Below are 16,610 nucleotides of genomic sequence, written 5' to 3'. Positions count from 1 at the left end.
GGATTGTTGTGAGGATCACATGCTATAATGTAGGTAAAGTGTTTTGTAAGCTTTAAAATACTTTATAAATGTCCACTACAATCATTGTTGTTTTTATAATTTCCTTAAAATATTCATGAAAAGATAGGCAGTCTCATAAGAGACACTATCCTTGACTATTAGGCAAAGGTCTATCTGCAGAGTTCTTGGGCTAGCCTCCAAGGCTTCCTCTGGGAGGAGGCAAATCCAGCGGTAGCAGCTAACTGCTTTGTCATTTCTTTAATATCCTGTAATATGAACTCACCCTTGCACAACTCTCTAGTGACATTGGGAGCTCAACCTTTTACTTCAGGGCTTAGAAGAAAGTCCTGTTTACTGAGCTCAGATTCTATGGAAGCTGATCAAACAACAGTGCAGGAAAGGTGAGACCAGTGGTCATTAATCCTGTATTGACCTTAGTCATCTTTTAAAAAGAGAAGCTATAATATTTTTTGCCCTTCAAAGAAAATGCAATTAACCTGAAAGGTGGTGGATTATTTTTCTCCTATAAATTTATTGTGGATTGTAGATTCAAGGCAGGAAGGAATACTAGAGAATGTCTGGCACAACTTCCTTACTGAATAGATGAGAAACTGAAGCCCAGAGAGGTGGTTCTATGAAATGACAGAATGGTCAAATTTAGGTCTTTGATCTCCCCATTGGTGCTCATTCTATTATGATAGGCTGCCTCTGAATAATATTATTTATATCTACTCATTAAAGAGTTTTTTAATACACAGGTATTATGTATGTATATATATACATATAGGCACGTACATATATCTAGAGGTGTATATATCTAAATAGACTTGTCTATAAATATATAAATGTGTGTGTGTAGTTTATAAAGTTTGATAAATATTTATATACATTATACATACTTTATATAGGTTATTTCATTTTATTCTCACAATAATTCTGTGAATTCAAATGTACTTTACCTGTAGGGAGGACATCATCTTCTCTAGCCTTTTCTGACATAACTAAGGCTATTTCTTTCTTAACTTTTCTTAGCACCTCATGGATCATATGACTTTCAAAATTTTCCAGAAGTTTTTGAAGCTAGAGTAAACAGAATTTGAGAATCAGTCCACATTTTGGGTATATATCCTCTTATAAAAGGGGGGGAGAAAGGCTTCCTATAGTAGACACCAATATACTACAAGAGTTTCTTGGGCAGTAAATACTGAAGTCTAAATCAAGTGTTTAAAGACAGTATTGGTTTACTAAGAAAAAGAAAAGAAAAAAGGTGAATGCAGTATTTGTAAACAATTCCTTTTGGGACCTTAATATAGACAGAAATGTCTGAACCATTGTTATACTGAGGCAAACACAGATACCAGAAAAAGGATTAAAAATGACCTCAACATTTTCATATGATGATTTAAAAAATTCATATGTGGCATTTATAAGCTGGTTCAACTGTCATCCCCATAGCAGTCACAGTGGGCAAGGGGTCAGTGCCAACCTACGCAGGAACAGACATGGTCAGGGATAAAGCACATATTACTACAATAAAAGGGGGAATTCTAGAGAGAGGCAAACATTCATTTTGCCATCATCACTGTAGTAAACTTTCATGCAGATCTCTTTAGCCTGAAAACTCCCCTCTAGGTTTCAATTTCTCCAATTTGGTCTCAACCTCTGGACCAGCACTCCTTAGAAATCCTGGTTTCTAACTTTGCCTGCATGTCTTTTCCAGGAGGGGATTTTTCCCTTAGGTTGGAGGGGATTGTCCTCTTCAACAGCATTTAGCAGTCCCTTGCCAGGATATACTACCAATAAAACTGGTAAGTGCCCTACCATCTTTTATTTTCATTGGTTCAAACTGCTCCCTTTATAGTGTTAGAAATGCTTTATAAAGGGAATGTTGCTTAGGAGACAAACAATAATGTCAGGCCTCACAGGTGCAAGTTATCATTTCAGCTTATTGCTAGGCAACCTTGCTAAAGCCAACGAACTACCAGATGCTTGGGCTTTGCTTACTTGTCGAATAGGGACAGTAATGCTTGTCCCTCAGGAAAAGGGTGAAGGCAGGAAATTACTTAAGGAAGCAAGTTCTGTCTGCTATAAATATGATGCTCTCAGTATGGACATATAAACAACACTGGGGCTGTGAGAATATATCAGGACTATGACAGAATAATTCTAAAAGACAACTTTCTTTTTTTTCCTCCCTGATTTTTGTTTATACTTTGTAGGGAGATGGTGGTGGTATTTATGTGCTGGTTTTTATATGGAAGGCAAAATCTTCCATTGTTTTTTTTGGGGGGGTATATTTCTTTATCTCAGTTTTTGGGTTAGAAATTGATGTAGCAAGTTTAATTTGAAACTTCAGATTTCCCAAAATGGGTAAATTCAAAAGGAAAGCTATAGATTGATTTTAAATAGTTCTCATAGGACATTAAAATGACTCAGTTTAGGGAAATTTGGTTTACATACAATATTTAATGGTCAAAGTGAGCACATTCATCCACTTGTGAGATACTAAAGAAACAGGATTTTAAAAAATAATAATAAAAAAGATAACCTGGCAGGTTTTGATTTCAACTTCTGAAGTTCCTTTGGGAGGAAGTATAGACCGACAGTTTATTACAAGTCCCTCGAATTCATCTTCTTTACCCATCTGTCTGGCTATGGTTTTCATGGTAGGGTAAAGAATATTAGCTCTAGAAAAAAATAAAGGCAGGAATAAGCAAAAACCTTATCTTTCTCATTAAATTCTTTGAATATTATTTTCTTCCATATGTTGAAAGGTTATAACCTATATCTAGTAGGAAAGATTGTAATTAATCTCTATTGAGTTTGAAAGGTTGTAACCCATATCTAGTAGAATGTAATGTCCTTCAGGGAAGGGACTGTTATCATTTTTTTACTTTTCCCTTGCCCTTGCCCTTGCCCCTAGCCTTTAATCACATTCCACTTATAGCAGGCACTTCATAAATTCTTGCTGAATTGAATTAAATTTCATCATTGGAGGAAGGACTCACTACAAAGAAATCATGGATCTATGGTGTTTTCTTTTCCTACTCTGAGATTTCCCTTCTTTGTAAATACCTCTAACAACAGATTTTTATGGCTGTTTCATTCTTCACTGAAGCTCCACTCTTATTTCACCAGTATTATGTGACATTTTCCCTGACATTTCTTTCTTTAATATAATATTGACATAGAAAAAAATCAAATTTAATTTTTTTTCCTTTTTTCCTCTCTCCAAGAGAAGAGAAATACAACTTCACAAAGCAGAATCATAGTAGAATATTCTGTCTACTCCCTATCCAGACTTAGAAATGTCCTTTTCTTGGGGGGGGGCAGTGACAAAGATTGGAATTCTTAAAAATGACCTTCAAAAGGATAATATTCTCACTGGCATTATCATTGTTCTGATAATATTCTCACAGTGTAGCTTTCTTTTTAACTATTCCTGCTTATTATTTTCTTGACTTACTTGAATAACACTGATTCCACCCATATATATAAACATATATATATATATAAACATATATATATATATATATATATATACTGTTATTGAATGCATGAAGACATAATCTTTATTCTTATTCTAGAAATGTATATATATGGGATGGTGGGAAATGAAGATTTCCAACAAGAAAGAAGCAGGGATGGGAATAAGCAGTTTTCAAGCTCTTCTTTAGGCCCAATGATTCTTTACTCTCAAAGCAGGTGGGTGTTAAACTCTTTGATGAGACACTCCAATAACAAAGACTCATCTTCATGAATGCAAATCCAGTCTCAGATACTTGCTAGCTATGTGACACTGGGAAAGTCGTTTAACCCTGTTTGCCTAAATTTCTCATCTGTAAAATGAGCTGGAGGAGATGCTAAACCATTTCAGTATCTTTACCAAGAAAACTTCTAAAGGAATCATAGAATTGAACATGACTGAAGCAACCCAGCAACAGAAACTAAAAAACCCCTGGGATGAATCACTGTAAGATATGTGCATTATTGATCAATAATTATTTATCCAAGTCTCTAATACTAATTCAATTCAACTCAAAGCAACAAATATTTTTAAAACACTTACTTATTAGCAAGATATTGTGCTGGTCACTGGAGATGCAGAGACAAAAATTAAATAAGCTTTGCCCTCAAGGATCTCAGTTTCTCTTAGGAATTCTATATGGGTACACAAATAAGTAAATAGAAGATAATTTGGAGAGGGAGGGAGCACTACAGTCTTGGGTGAGGGGGAAGGGAGTAAGAAAGTCTTCTGGTAGGACTTGGCACCTGATCAAGTTTTGAAGGAAACAAGTTCCAAGAAAAAGAGATGAGGAGCAAGTGCATTCCAGGCATGGGAAATGATCTGATCAAAGACTAGTAGAGAGCAGATGGAATACTGGGATTGGAGGATAGCTAGTAGGCCATTTTGGGCGGAATGAACACTACAAAAAAAGAATAACATAAAGTAAGTCTGAAAAAGTGAGAGAGATTGTTGATGAATTTAAAATTCTGGAATGAGGAGTTTGTATTTTATTCCAGGGGCAATAAGAAGCCGATGTTGCAATCACGTGTATTTTGGGAATATTAATTTGACTTGTTTGTAAAGGATAAAGTGGGAAGGAGCTAGATAGAAGCATGGAAGTCAATTAGGAATCTATTACTCAGGCAAGAAGTGATGAGTCTAACTAGAAGAATGCATGGGCAGAGAGAAAGGCATGGATGTGAGAGATGTCTCTGAAGTGCAAACAAGATTTGACAACTACTTGGATTGGATGTTTCTGAGGTTGTCAGAGTGACAAGGATGGTAGTTCCCTCAACACAAACAGGGAAGCTTGGAGGAGAGTAGGGTTTGAAGGCAAAAAAAAAAATAATGAATTTGGTTTTTGGACAAGTTGAGTTTGAGATGCCCTTGGGGACAGACTGTTTATACAATTCTGCATTTTCATGATAAAGCCCTGATTGTAGAGGGAAATTGTATAATAACTTCCACTGAACTCAGAGGGAGGCTGTGATTACTGGACAGCACAATAACTCAATTCTGTTCTAGGAAACAAAAAACAGAGAGAGAGAGAGAGAGAGAGAGAGAGAGAGAGAGAGAGAGAGAGAGAGAGAGAGAGAGAGAGAGAAAGAGAGAGAAAGAGCCCTGATGACCACAAAGAGAGGAGGTTTTGTAATCTTCCCCATCTCACTGATTTTTAATCCAAAATATTGTTCTATCAGAAAAACTCACCCATAGAGCTCCAAAAACTGTTGATATAGGGCAACTGTGTTGATGTCTTCCACCTTCAGTTTGAGTTGGCCCCATCCCTCCTTTAGTACTTCAAGCTGCTTCCAGATAATAAGAAAAGATCTCAGAAAAGCATAGGATGTCAGTGGATCCCGCTGCTTCTCAAGTGTTCTGGAGGTCCTTGGGTTGCCCCATGATTGACTTCCATTTAACTCAGCCATTTTAACCACTTTGGACTGAAATGTTATAGCGGAAAGGAAGGGAGAAAGAAATCAGTCAATAAATATTTATTAAATGCCTCCTCAGGTACTGTGCTAAGCTCTTTACAAATATTATCTCATTCAATTCCCAAACAGCCCTTCATGGTGGGTGCTATTATTATTTCAGTTTTACAGATGAGAAAATTGAGAGAGACAAGATTAAGTGACTTGCCCAGGGTCACACTAGTAAGTACTTGAGATTGATTTGAAGTCAGCTCTTCCTGAATCCAGGCCCAGTGTAACACCTAGTCAACCATACCATAATAGTAATACAATATAATATATTGTAGAATATATAATATAAATATAAATATATTTATAGGATAAATAAACAAATAAAATATTACTACATAATAATAGAAATAGCTACGACTTGTTATTTGACCTTTGTTTTTTGAAGAGGACCAGTGATATGATCAAGTAATGTTTTGACTGGTGTGTAGAAGTCCAATAGCAAGATGAAAGTTAGCATGACTTACTCAGATGTAATGGAAGCCCTTAGAGTCTTTGATGCCTGTTTCAGCTACCTAAGAGCCTAGGTCATTGGAACAAATTTCTCTCATCTGCCCACTCCACTGGGTAAAGACCACCAAGTGGTCTGAGGTCCATAGGCTATTCTCAACCTGGTTTAGCCCATCTTTGTGACTGTTGCACATTCTATAGCTTCTGAGAGCCATAGGTGAGGGTGATTGAGAGGCAGTCACCAAAGGGGACTTATAATGCATTTTAAAGTTTTCAAAACATTTACATATATTAGTATGGATCCCTATGAGGTAAGCACTAGTTATTTCTACTTTACAGATGATGAAACTGAAGCTCAAGAGATACACAGGGTTTTGTCTAATTTTACAAGAAGCCAAATTTCAATCCATCTCTTGTGGCTTCAAGCTATCTCAACCCCATACTTCTCCCAGCATAGTCATATAAGTGCACAAATAGTTATAATGGGAGGTAAATTTTCCATTAAAAAGTATAAACATTGGGGATAGCCAAGTGGCACAGTGGCTGGAACCCTGGCCCTGGAGTCAGGAGGACTTGAGTTCAAATTTGACCTCAGACACTTAATAATTACCTAGCTGTGTGACCTTGGGCAAGTCACTTAAATCCCATTGCCTTAAATAAATGAGTCAAAAATATTTTTTAAAAAAGTATAAACATTACAATTTGGAATCAGAGAAAAGAAAGATTACTTATAGTTTGTGGGGGAAGAGAAATATCAGGAATGCTTTTGAACTGGCTTTCATATGTATACCATAATATTCCTTGGTACCTAGATAAGCAGATTTTCAATACTAATAAGGATATGGTTTATATTTATACTTTTGGAAGTAAAACCATTTTTTCTGCTCTATAAGGTTTTTTATGAATGCTTATAGAAAGGATGAGTTCAAAGTTTACTATGTTGACCTGGGGTCTATTTGGTTAATACATACATGTATGCATATATATATATACATATATGTATATATATATATTTACAGAACAAATGTTGTGTATTTCTTGCTTGAACAATATTTTGCTTTAATAATTATTTTTATTTAATCTTATTTATTGTATGATTTGTTTTAATGAATTTATTTTTTATTCCCCCCCATTACATGTTAAAACAATTTTAAACTTTTTTTTAAGTTTTGAATTCCAAATTCTATTCTTCACTCCCCCTGCCTTCCTAAGATGGTAAGCAATCTGAGATAGGTTATATAAGACAGAATAATGTATATTTTCAGAGATATAGTTTTTCCTCTGAGGAGAGTTTTCTTGTTGCAGGGGAAAGAAATCTGGCTTGGGCGTCAGAGGACATGGGTTCTGCTACTCAATTATTTTGTGACCTTGGGTAAGTCCCTGGTTCCCTCTTGAGCTGCTCAGGTTGGATTAGATGACCTCTGGTTTCTACATCTAAGATCCTCCAGGCATCACACACTTATAAACAATCTTACTAGAGCCTCAACATCTGGAAAAGGTCAAAATTTGGAAAAGGTCACAACTTCAGTTTAGCCTCTTGCATTAAGGAAAACAAAATGCAAATGACTAAACCCATCAGAGTACTATAGAGGATCACAGTTCTGGCCCAAGGCATCAATCATCAGGTAGCTTGAGTGAGTAGAATGCAAAGATCTTAGATATTCTTTCTGGCTTCTCTATTACTCTGTACCCCTGGGAAAAAACACAGGAGGACCTATGAGACTGAGCCAGAATTAGAGTGGGGTGACTGCCTTTGACTTAGGTTACCAAATTTTGGAGGGTGTTGACAGCACTTGTGTTCTTCCTAATAAATTCACAACTTGTAAAACTGCAATTGTTAAAGTAAATTAAAGTTTGAAATTAAAAAACAAAACCCTACTGACCAATCAATTTAAGAAAAGTTACCTCTCTCTCTTCAGTAGAAACAGATCACTTTCTGTGACTTTTTTTTTTTAAGTCTAGGAGAAGCAATCGGCAGGATAAAGGAAGGGGTAAAGGCAATTAAGTATTTGATATTGTTAGAAATAGAGTAGAACTGCTATAGCTATTAGCACTGTGTAAAACATCTCATTCTTGTGTTAAGTGTTTTAGATATTTCTTTTCTTTCTAATTATGAACTTAACAATCAGCAACAAACACAAACACATTCTAATATATAAGGGTTTTAAATGAATCAGGTAATATTTCTCGGCAAGAATTCTTGCTGTTGAAATGGGAAAGCAGCAAAGTGGAGGTCTTACCTTGGTTTTATTAGTCTTGATAAAAGTCAGTGAAATAGTATAGTCCCTCACCTCAAGGAGCCCACAATCTACTAAAGACTACTAAAGATAGAATACTTAGCAACAAAAGCTTAGAAAGTACTTCCCACATGCAAGGGCTCTGGGCATGCAAAGAATTTTTTTTTATTAGCACAATCCTGTTAATAAGCTTACATTCTACCAAAAAATCTTCATAGATATTACTGTATTGGACAAGAAATGAGCAAAGCTCACTTTTATTCTGTCCAACCTGGCTAGCATTTAAAATTTGCTTGTTGTCTGTGGGACTGTAAGGATAATCAGGTTCTCAGAATCATTTTTGGGTTCAGGTCTGGAGGTTTTGGGGATTAAATTGAAAGGTGGTAGGGAGAAGTGGGAGAAGGAGAGTCCCCCATTTGGCAGGGCTGTTGGTAGATGATTTTATACCAGCTTCCTGCAGCTTTTACCATTATTCAAGGTTACTTAAATTGGGACAGCAATGACCCATACAAAGGCAAGATATTTAACGGAAAGAGGTGGCTCAGAGGGAGGTGGTAGTTAGCAATACTTTGTAACTTAGTGTTTCTGAAGCAAAAGAGCAGAAAAGGACATATGAGGCAGAGAGAAAGACAGAACTAAAGTGGGGTGATTGGTACTCTGTCCAAGGGCACCAAAATTTGGAGAGTACTGACAACATTTATACTTCTTTAGCTGAAAGAAAAATTTGGCTTAGTCTCTATTTAGCAAGGAGAATTAAGACAGGATGTTTCCTTTTGCCAGCAACTGGACCAGGCGAATTTCTCTCTAGTCTGGATCTGACTTGCTCTCTTCCCCAGGAGGGACTATGAAGTAGGGTGGGGCCCTCTCCCTGCAGTAATCCTTTCTCAAGACATAGCCTCTCTTTCATCTCATCCTCCAAACTAAAACTTGTTAGATCTCAATCTTTCTCCTTGTCTCGGACAACAGAATGACAAGTTTTGGCTCTAAGAGAAATCAATGAGCCAGCCAGGTAAATTGGATGTACTAGCAGCAGAATATGAAATAGGAATTAGAGCTTAATAATTCTCTAGATCTTTGTCCCTAACATTGAATCCAATTCAAGCAAAACACAAGCCAGAAAAGATCAAACTGAGGGTTTTTTGGTTTTTATCTTTGTTTTTGCTTATGTTTTTAAATGTTTATCTCATTGAAGATGCTCCAATTATATATAAAATTTATTTCTTCCCTTTTAAAATTTTCATTAAATATTTCCTTTTGCTTAGTTTTAATGACAACTGTCAGACAACTAGGAATTATGTGACTCTGGGAAAGTTCATGTCACCTCCATGTATCTCTTTCCTCCCCAGTGAAATGAGGGGATTGGACTCCAAAGACCCTTTCAGCTCTAAATCTATGACTGTGATCCCCCTGACCTTTCATAATCCTTGTTCATTTTTCAAGAGAATGAAAGCTGATCTATCCCTGAGTCTGGGACCCTTTAAGCAAGGGCTAAAGCAGACACACAAATAGGTCTCTTGGGAAGATCCCAAGTAGCAGCTGTGGATCAGATATCCTATGAATTAGCCCAGGGGGACACAATTACATGAGTATAGGACCACATACCAGGAGAATCTGCTTGTTTTTCTGTGGTGAGGTGTGCTGTCCTTTGAGATCTTCCATCATTCTGTCATAACTGCTTAGAAGCACATCCTCCATCAGTAACTGTATAGACGCCAGCTCCCCGTGGGCCACTTTTTGGTCTTGATCATTAAGCCCACACAGGCATAACTAAAGAAAGACAGTCCTAAGAGTTAGTGTGGTACAGCAGAAAAGGCACTGGCTTTTTGAGTGAAAGGAATCACATTCAAGTCATACTTCTGATGCTCAGTACGTATATGACCATAGTCTAGACTTCATGCAGATGTTAAATAGGGAGATTGGACTAGATGGTCTCTGAGGTATCTTCCAGCTCTTCAAAGGCAGCTAGCTAGCTATAGAGTGCTGGGAATCAGGAAGAGCTGAGTGCCTCAGACACTTATTAACTATGTATAGGTAAGAAGTGAGCAAGCCACTTCTCCATGTGCCTCAGTTTCTTCATCTGTAAAATAGGGATAATAATAATATTTACCTCCCAGGGTTTCTATGAAGATAAAATGAGGCAATAATTATAAAACATCTAGCCCATAGTAAACCCTTTGTAAATGTTATTGTTGTTGTTGCCATATATAAGAACCCATTATACAACTTATCCTATAGATTCAGATAAATCCGAAGTGAAATTGTGCTCCCCAACCCACCTTTCAACATGCTACATGTAAATATGAGAATAAAAGTATGTTTTGCATGACTGTATATGTATTATCTATATCAAATTGTTTGCTCTCAGGGAGGGGGAAGCAAAGAAAGGAAGAGAATTTGAAACTTAAAATTTTTAACAAGTGATTAAAAATTGTTTTTATGTGTAATTAGAAATTTTTTAAAAAATTAAAAAGCATTTTACATGTAGAAGAAATCTGATCTTGTGCATTTGATACTCTAATTGTTATACTACATTGTTTTTGTAAGAAGTATTGGGTTTTGGGGGGGTGGCTAGGTGGTGCAGTGGATAGAGCACTTGGCCCTGGAGTCAGGAGTACCTGACTTCAAATCTGGCTTCAAACACTTAATAATTACCTAGCTGTGTGGCCTTGGACAAGCCACTTGACCCCATTGCCTTGCAAAAATCTAAAAAAAAAAAAGAAGTATTGGGTTTGGGGAAGGTTTTTTGATCATATTTTTATTTTTTTACATATTATGCAATCTCTTAGTTGGGTTCTCTTGGAGGAGTGCCCATCTTAATGTCCTGATTACAGGCCAGAGCCTGAGTCTTCTGTCACATTGAACAATGCTTTGGTTGTTCTAACAACATAAAAATGCTGTTGCCATAAAAATCATGAGATATCCAGTGTCAGAGATGGCCTTATGAAAGGGACGGCTCTGCTCTCCCAAATGTGGCCAACTCCTGATCCAAGAGAGAATAAAAGAAGAGACTCTTGGTGAAGCCTCTCATTGTTCAGGGGTCTCCTGGAGATTTTAGCATCCTTTTGTCCTCTCTGAATTCTCAGGAGAGGCAGGATGATGTCAAACATGGAGCAGTGAGCTAGAAGTCAAGAATATTCCCCATCGGGTGTTTTCTAGCTGTGTGACCTTGGTCAAGTCAGGGTCTTAAACACCTCTGAACCTCATATTTCTCACCTTTTACAATGAGGGTGATGGATGGACTCAGTGATCTCAAAGGACCTTTCTAGTTCTAAATCTAATGATTCTATGATCATATCTATCCTGACACTTCTCCCTAAGCAATTGAATTTCAAGTCTCTTTTTACTATTAAACTGAAAGTTGCTCCAGGGGACCCTTTACAACTATGGCAACTACAACCATCCCTGCCTCCTCTATTGGTTGGACAGACAGAATTGGATCACAGAGTCTGAGAAAGGCACTGCAGCATGTAACACATCAGGAACAAGGAAGAAACAAGACATGAGAATGCTAGTTACAAGCTTGAAAACTCCTTCCTGAACCCTGAGAGAATTTTCTCAAGAGGGTCCAGAAATGAATTCTAAGGGGAGTCATCGATAGAGTTGCTAATTTCAAATCTGCGGTAGCATTTAAAAACCAACCAAATGAACAAACAAAAAAGTTAGGGAGGAAAAAATTTAGATTTTCACAGAAGAATAATTTCTAGTTTATTTCAATGTTTTTAAAAAAACTTTTTAAAAACTATTCAGTAACTGCTGTGCTGGTTTCTCTGTTCTGAGGCTACCTGAGGAGTTCTAAGGCTACCTGTCAGAGAAAACCTAGCTAAGTCTGAGGCAAAACAAACAGATACCAATGGGAGTGCAGTTCCCATCTGTGTTGGGCAAACATGACTCACTTTGTTTTATTCAGACTAAAGCTTTGTCACCAAACATGTGACTTATTGTGTGGGTGACTCATTGTCCAACAGAAATGCAGGACTAGACCTATGGACCCAACCAACGTACTTGACTGGGATGCTCCATTGATAGACTTGAAGTTCTCACCATGACTTACCTGCATATTATATTCTAAGGGGTCTGGGGTATGGAGGATAACTGGAAATGGTCCTCCATCCGCTAGGAATGCCCTCCAAGGAAATAGGACAAATGCCTAAAGGAACCAAATTAAAAACCTAATGACATAGTTCTGTAACAATAAGCTCATGCTGTGTAATGAATGAATATGTATGTGTGTTATACATTAAATATACATCAAGAAAATCTAATTATTTTAGAGAACCTTTAGCAAAGATGGGGATGGAGAAAGGAGAGAAAGAGAGAAGGGGATAAAGACAGAGGGAAGAGATAGAGGGAAAGAGAAACAGGGAGAAAGGAGGAGGAAGAAAGGGGTAAGGAGGAGGGGAAAAAGTAATGAAAAGAAGAGAAAGGGAAAAAGAGAACAAGGAAGAAAGGGGAGGGAAGGAGGGAGGAAAGTGGGGTAAACAAGAGAGAGAGAGAGAGAAGAGAGGAAGGAAAGGAGGGCAGGAAGAGTAGAGAGGTAGGAGGTGGTGAGAGAGGATATCATCTTTTTTTTAAAATTATTTTTGAATTTTACATTCCCCCCCCCCAATCTCGCTTCCCTTTCCCACTCCCCACAGAAGGCAGTCTGTTAGTCTTTATATTGTTTCCATGCTATACATTGATCTAAGTTGAATATGTTGAGAGAGAAATCATATCATTAAGGAAAAAAATATAAGAGATAGCAAAATTACATAACAAGATAACATTTTTTTTAAGTTAAAGGTAATAAATAGTCTTTGGTGTTCAAACTCCATAATTCTTTCTCTGGATATAGATGGCATTCACCATCACAGATACTCAAAAATTGTCCCTGATTATTGCACTGATGGAATGAGCAAGTCTATTAAAGATTGATCATCCACCCCATGTTGCTGTTATGTGCACAGTGTTCTGGTTCTGCTCATCTCACTCAGCATCAGTTCATGCAAATCCCTCCATGCTTCTCTGAATTCCCATCCCTCCTGGTTTCTAATAGAACAATAGTGTTCCATATACCACAATTTGTTCATCCATTCCCCAATAGATGGACATTCACTCAATTTCCAATTCTTTGCCACCACATACAGGGCTGCTATGAATATTTTTGTACAAGTGATGTTTTTACCCTTTTTCATGGAGAGGATCTCATCTTTTTGAAAACTAGGAAGCAACTTTGAAGCTTTCCTACATACATGGAAAGAAGATTCAACATTTTTTTCTTGCTATAATTTTATTTTTCTTTATAAATTTTTTAAAAGAGTGATAATGTTCCTACTATATACTCCACTCTCACTAAAGAGTGGTATATGCTCTTTATATGTGTGCCTCACTCACCTGGTGGCTCTGTGGATCAAGGGGCTGAGGAAGACAGAGTTGTGAAGCAAACACAGACTTCACAAGATTGTTGCTCATTGGTTGCAACCCATGGAACATAGAATCTGTGACAGTCTGGTAGGCAGAAATGTTCCCAGCAAGCAAAAATGTTCCTCTAACAAAATACGAACATAATTTTAAGAAATTAATTACTTTTACTTTTCCACAGTCCTCAAAATTCTTCCCTCACATTTAAAGTGAATTCCTTCCAGCCTCTCCTCTCATTTTTTTAGTCTATGCTCTTTGATGAGGCCATCTACAATTGGTGCTTAGTGTCTTTCTTCTCATTCACTTTTAAATCTGATTTCCAATCTCATCAATCAACTGGAAATACTCCAAAAGTTACCAATAATCTCTTAATTGAAAAATCTATAGGTCTTTTTCAACCCTTTATTCTTCTTGATCTCTCTGAAGCTTCTGATAGGCTGATCACCCTTTTCCCGCCTGGATTCTCCTCTTTAGATCTTTGAAATACTGCTTTCTCCTGGCTCTTTTACACACTTGATTATTCCTTCTAATTCCCCTTTTCTAAATCTTCCTCTAGGGCAAATGTATCAGCTGCAGGAGTCTAATTAGAGACTTTCTTTGACCTTCTTTTCTTCTCTTATCTCATTTGATGATCTCTTCAACTCCCAAAGGTTCAATTATCATTTCTATGCAGATAATTCCTAGATCTATTTATTAAGTCCTAATCTCTCTCCTGAGCCCCAATTTCAAATTACAATTGCCTTTTAGATTTCTCGAGCTAAATATCTCAGAGGCATCTCAAAATATCAAAAAGAGAATTTTTATCTTCCCTCACAATCTCTTTCCTCTTCTAATTTTCTCTGTTACTGTTGAGGATACCATCATTTTCCCAACTCATCCGAGCTCAACCTCTTATTTCGTCCTCAACTCATTTCTCTTTTATTTTCCATATCCAATCTGTTGCCAAGTCCTGTTCTTTCTACCTTCACAATGTCTTTAATATGTTTCCTTCTCTCCACTCACACAGCTAACCAACTTGGAGCCATCACTTTACCTCATTAGCAGTTGCAATATCTTGAGTCCCTTATCTCTCCCAAACTCAACCATCCTCCATTCAACTACCATTAGATCATGATAAAATGCAGGTCTGACCATGTCACTCCCTAAGCAATAAACTCTAATGCTCTTTTTTCCTCTAGGAACACATATAAAATACTATTTGCCTTTTAAAGCTGCCTTTCCAGTCTTTTTTACACTTGACTCCTCTCCAACAGCACTAGCCATCTTGCTATTCCTCTCAGATGACAATCCTTCCAATTCTGTGCCTTCTCACGTCTGGAAGGTAATTTCTCCTGATCTCTACCTCCTGGTTTCCCTGGCTTTCTTCAAGTTTAAGCTCAAATTCCATGTGCTTTAGAAGACTTTCCCCAGTTATCCTGTCCGCTCCTCTCTGCCTTCCCTAGTCTATCTTTGTTTATTGAGGAGGGAGTGACAAGGTCAGGCCTGTACTTTATCATGATTTATGGTAGTTGAATGGAGGATGTTTGAGTTTGGGAAAGATAAGGGAAACTAGAAGACTATTACAATAGCTAATGAGGTAAAGTGATGGGGCTCCAAGTTGGGAGCTGTGTAAGTGGAGAGAAGAAAGAATATATTAAAGATGTTGTGGTGGGTGGGTGGGGGGCAGCTAGGTGCCGCAATGAATAGAGTACCAGCCCTGGAGTTAGGAGCACCTGAGTTCAAATCCAGCTTCAGACACTTAAATTACCTAGCTGTGTGACCTTGGGCAAGTCACTTAACCCCATTGTCTTGTTAAAAAAAAAGATGATGTGAAAGTAGAAAGAACAAGACTTGGCAACAGATTGGATATGGAAGATAAAAGAGGTGAGTTGAGGATGAAACAAGAGGTTGAGCTCAGATAACTGGGAGAATGATGGTTCCCTCAATAGTACATATCATGTATGTACAACTTTCTGTTGCATATTGTCTCCTCCATTAGAACATAAGCTCCTTGAGGTCAGTGACTATGTTTTTGGTTTTGCTTTGTATTCCAGGGCAAATAGTCAATAAATGCTTGTGGACTGATTGAAACAATTGAAAAATCCCCTCTGAGGTCCCTTTCACTGATGTTATTACTCAGGTCTTCAAGCTGGGGGTTTTCTGAAGAGATGATTTTCTATTTCAGGTATGGAGGAAGTGGCTAGATAATTTTTAGGGCTAACTCAAGTAGTGTAATTAGTCTTTGAGTTCTTGATTGTACATGTACAAGCATAGTTAGATGTATTATTTTCGAAGAGTGGCCCTGTGTCATAATAAAGAGCTGATCTTTGAACCAGGAAAGCCTGGGTTTATGTCATGCCTCTATAGTTATTGATTGTGTGACCCTGGCCATTCCACCTAAGTCTCTAAGACTACAAAGAGAAGAAATAGGACTGGCTTATATAAGGGAGATATAGGGAAATCCCTATAATCAATGAAATTATAGGTCTGGATTCTATTCCCTAACCTATTATTAACTTTTCTCCACCACAGTAAAAAATGAGGACTAGAGGCACCCAAAAGGTATTTAAGGATATGTTCAATCACCAATAGGCTAGCCAAGTTATATAAAGGCCAATAAAAACTAGTTAACTAGGTCTGCCCTGGTGACCTCATTGAGGTTTATGACCCACCTTTATACCTTTGTTCATATTGTTCTCAGTACCTAGAATAGGCTGACCAACAAGTTCTCTATTCCTGTATTCTCTTGTTTCCTTCAGGGCCCAGCTCAGGTAATACCTTCTCCATGAAGCCTTCTTGACTTTTCAAAGTGAAGGTGATCTCTCCCTCTCCATATTCTTATGGCATTTTGATACCCCCATTCTTTTAACTTTAGGAGCATAGATTTAGAGCTGAAAGGAATCACAGAGTGATCTGTTCTAACTTCTTCATTTATAGTTGAGGATGCAGATTCAGAAAGTTTAAATGATTTGTCCAGTTAGTATCAAGGGTAGGATTTGGACCTGTCTTCCAAGTTCAACACTCTTATCTACTATGTTTCATTGCTTTGCCTTCATATCAGAT

At 37.3% G+C, this 16,610-nt stretch overlaps 1 protein-coding gene across 2 annotated transcripts in view; it reads right to left on the bottom strand.

Moving 5' to 3' along the window:
* The window catches only part of LOC141487779 (uncharacterized), a 201,212-nt gene that overhangs the window by 37,594 nt on the left and 147,008 nt on the right, over positions 1-16,610 (bottom strand). For both annotated transcript variants that reach the window (XM_074187305.1, XM_074187306.1), the window contains 6 exons: positions 13,542-13,695; positions 12,223-12,318; positions 9,774-9,938; positions 5,216-5,448; positions 2,549-2,687; positions 960-1,080 (listed from right to left, as the gene is read on the bottom strand). In XM_074187305.1, the coding sequence (XP_074043406.1) occupies positions 960-1,080; positions 2,549-2,687; positions 5,216-5,448; positions 9,774-9,938; positions 12,223-12,318; positions 13,542-13,695 (908 nt within the window). The remainder of the gene's footprint in view (positions 1-959; positions 1,081-2,548; positions 2,688-5,215; positions 5,449-9,773; positions 9,939-12,222; positions 12,319-13,541; positions 13,696-16,610) is intronic.

The sequence above is a fragment of the Macrotis lagotis genome, chromosome 5 (genome assembly GCF_037893015.1).
Source record: "Macrotis lagotis isolate mMagLag1 chromosome 5, bilby.v1.9.chrom.fasta, whole genome shotgun sequence".
NCBI lineage: Eukaryota > Metazoa > Chordata > Mammalia > Peramelemorphia > Peramelidae > Macrotis > Macrotis lagotis.
This window is presented reverse-complemented; position numbering and strand designations above follow the sequence as displayed.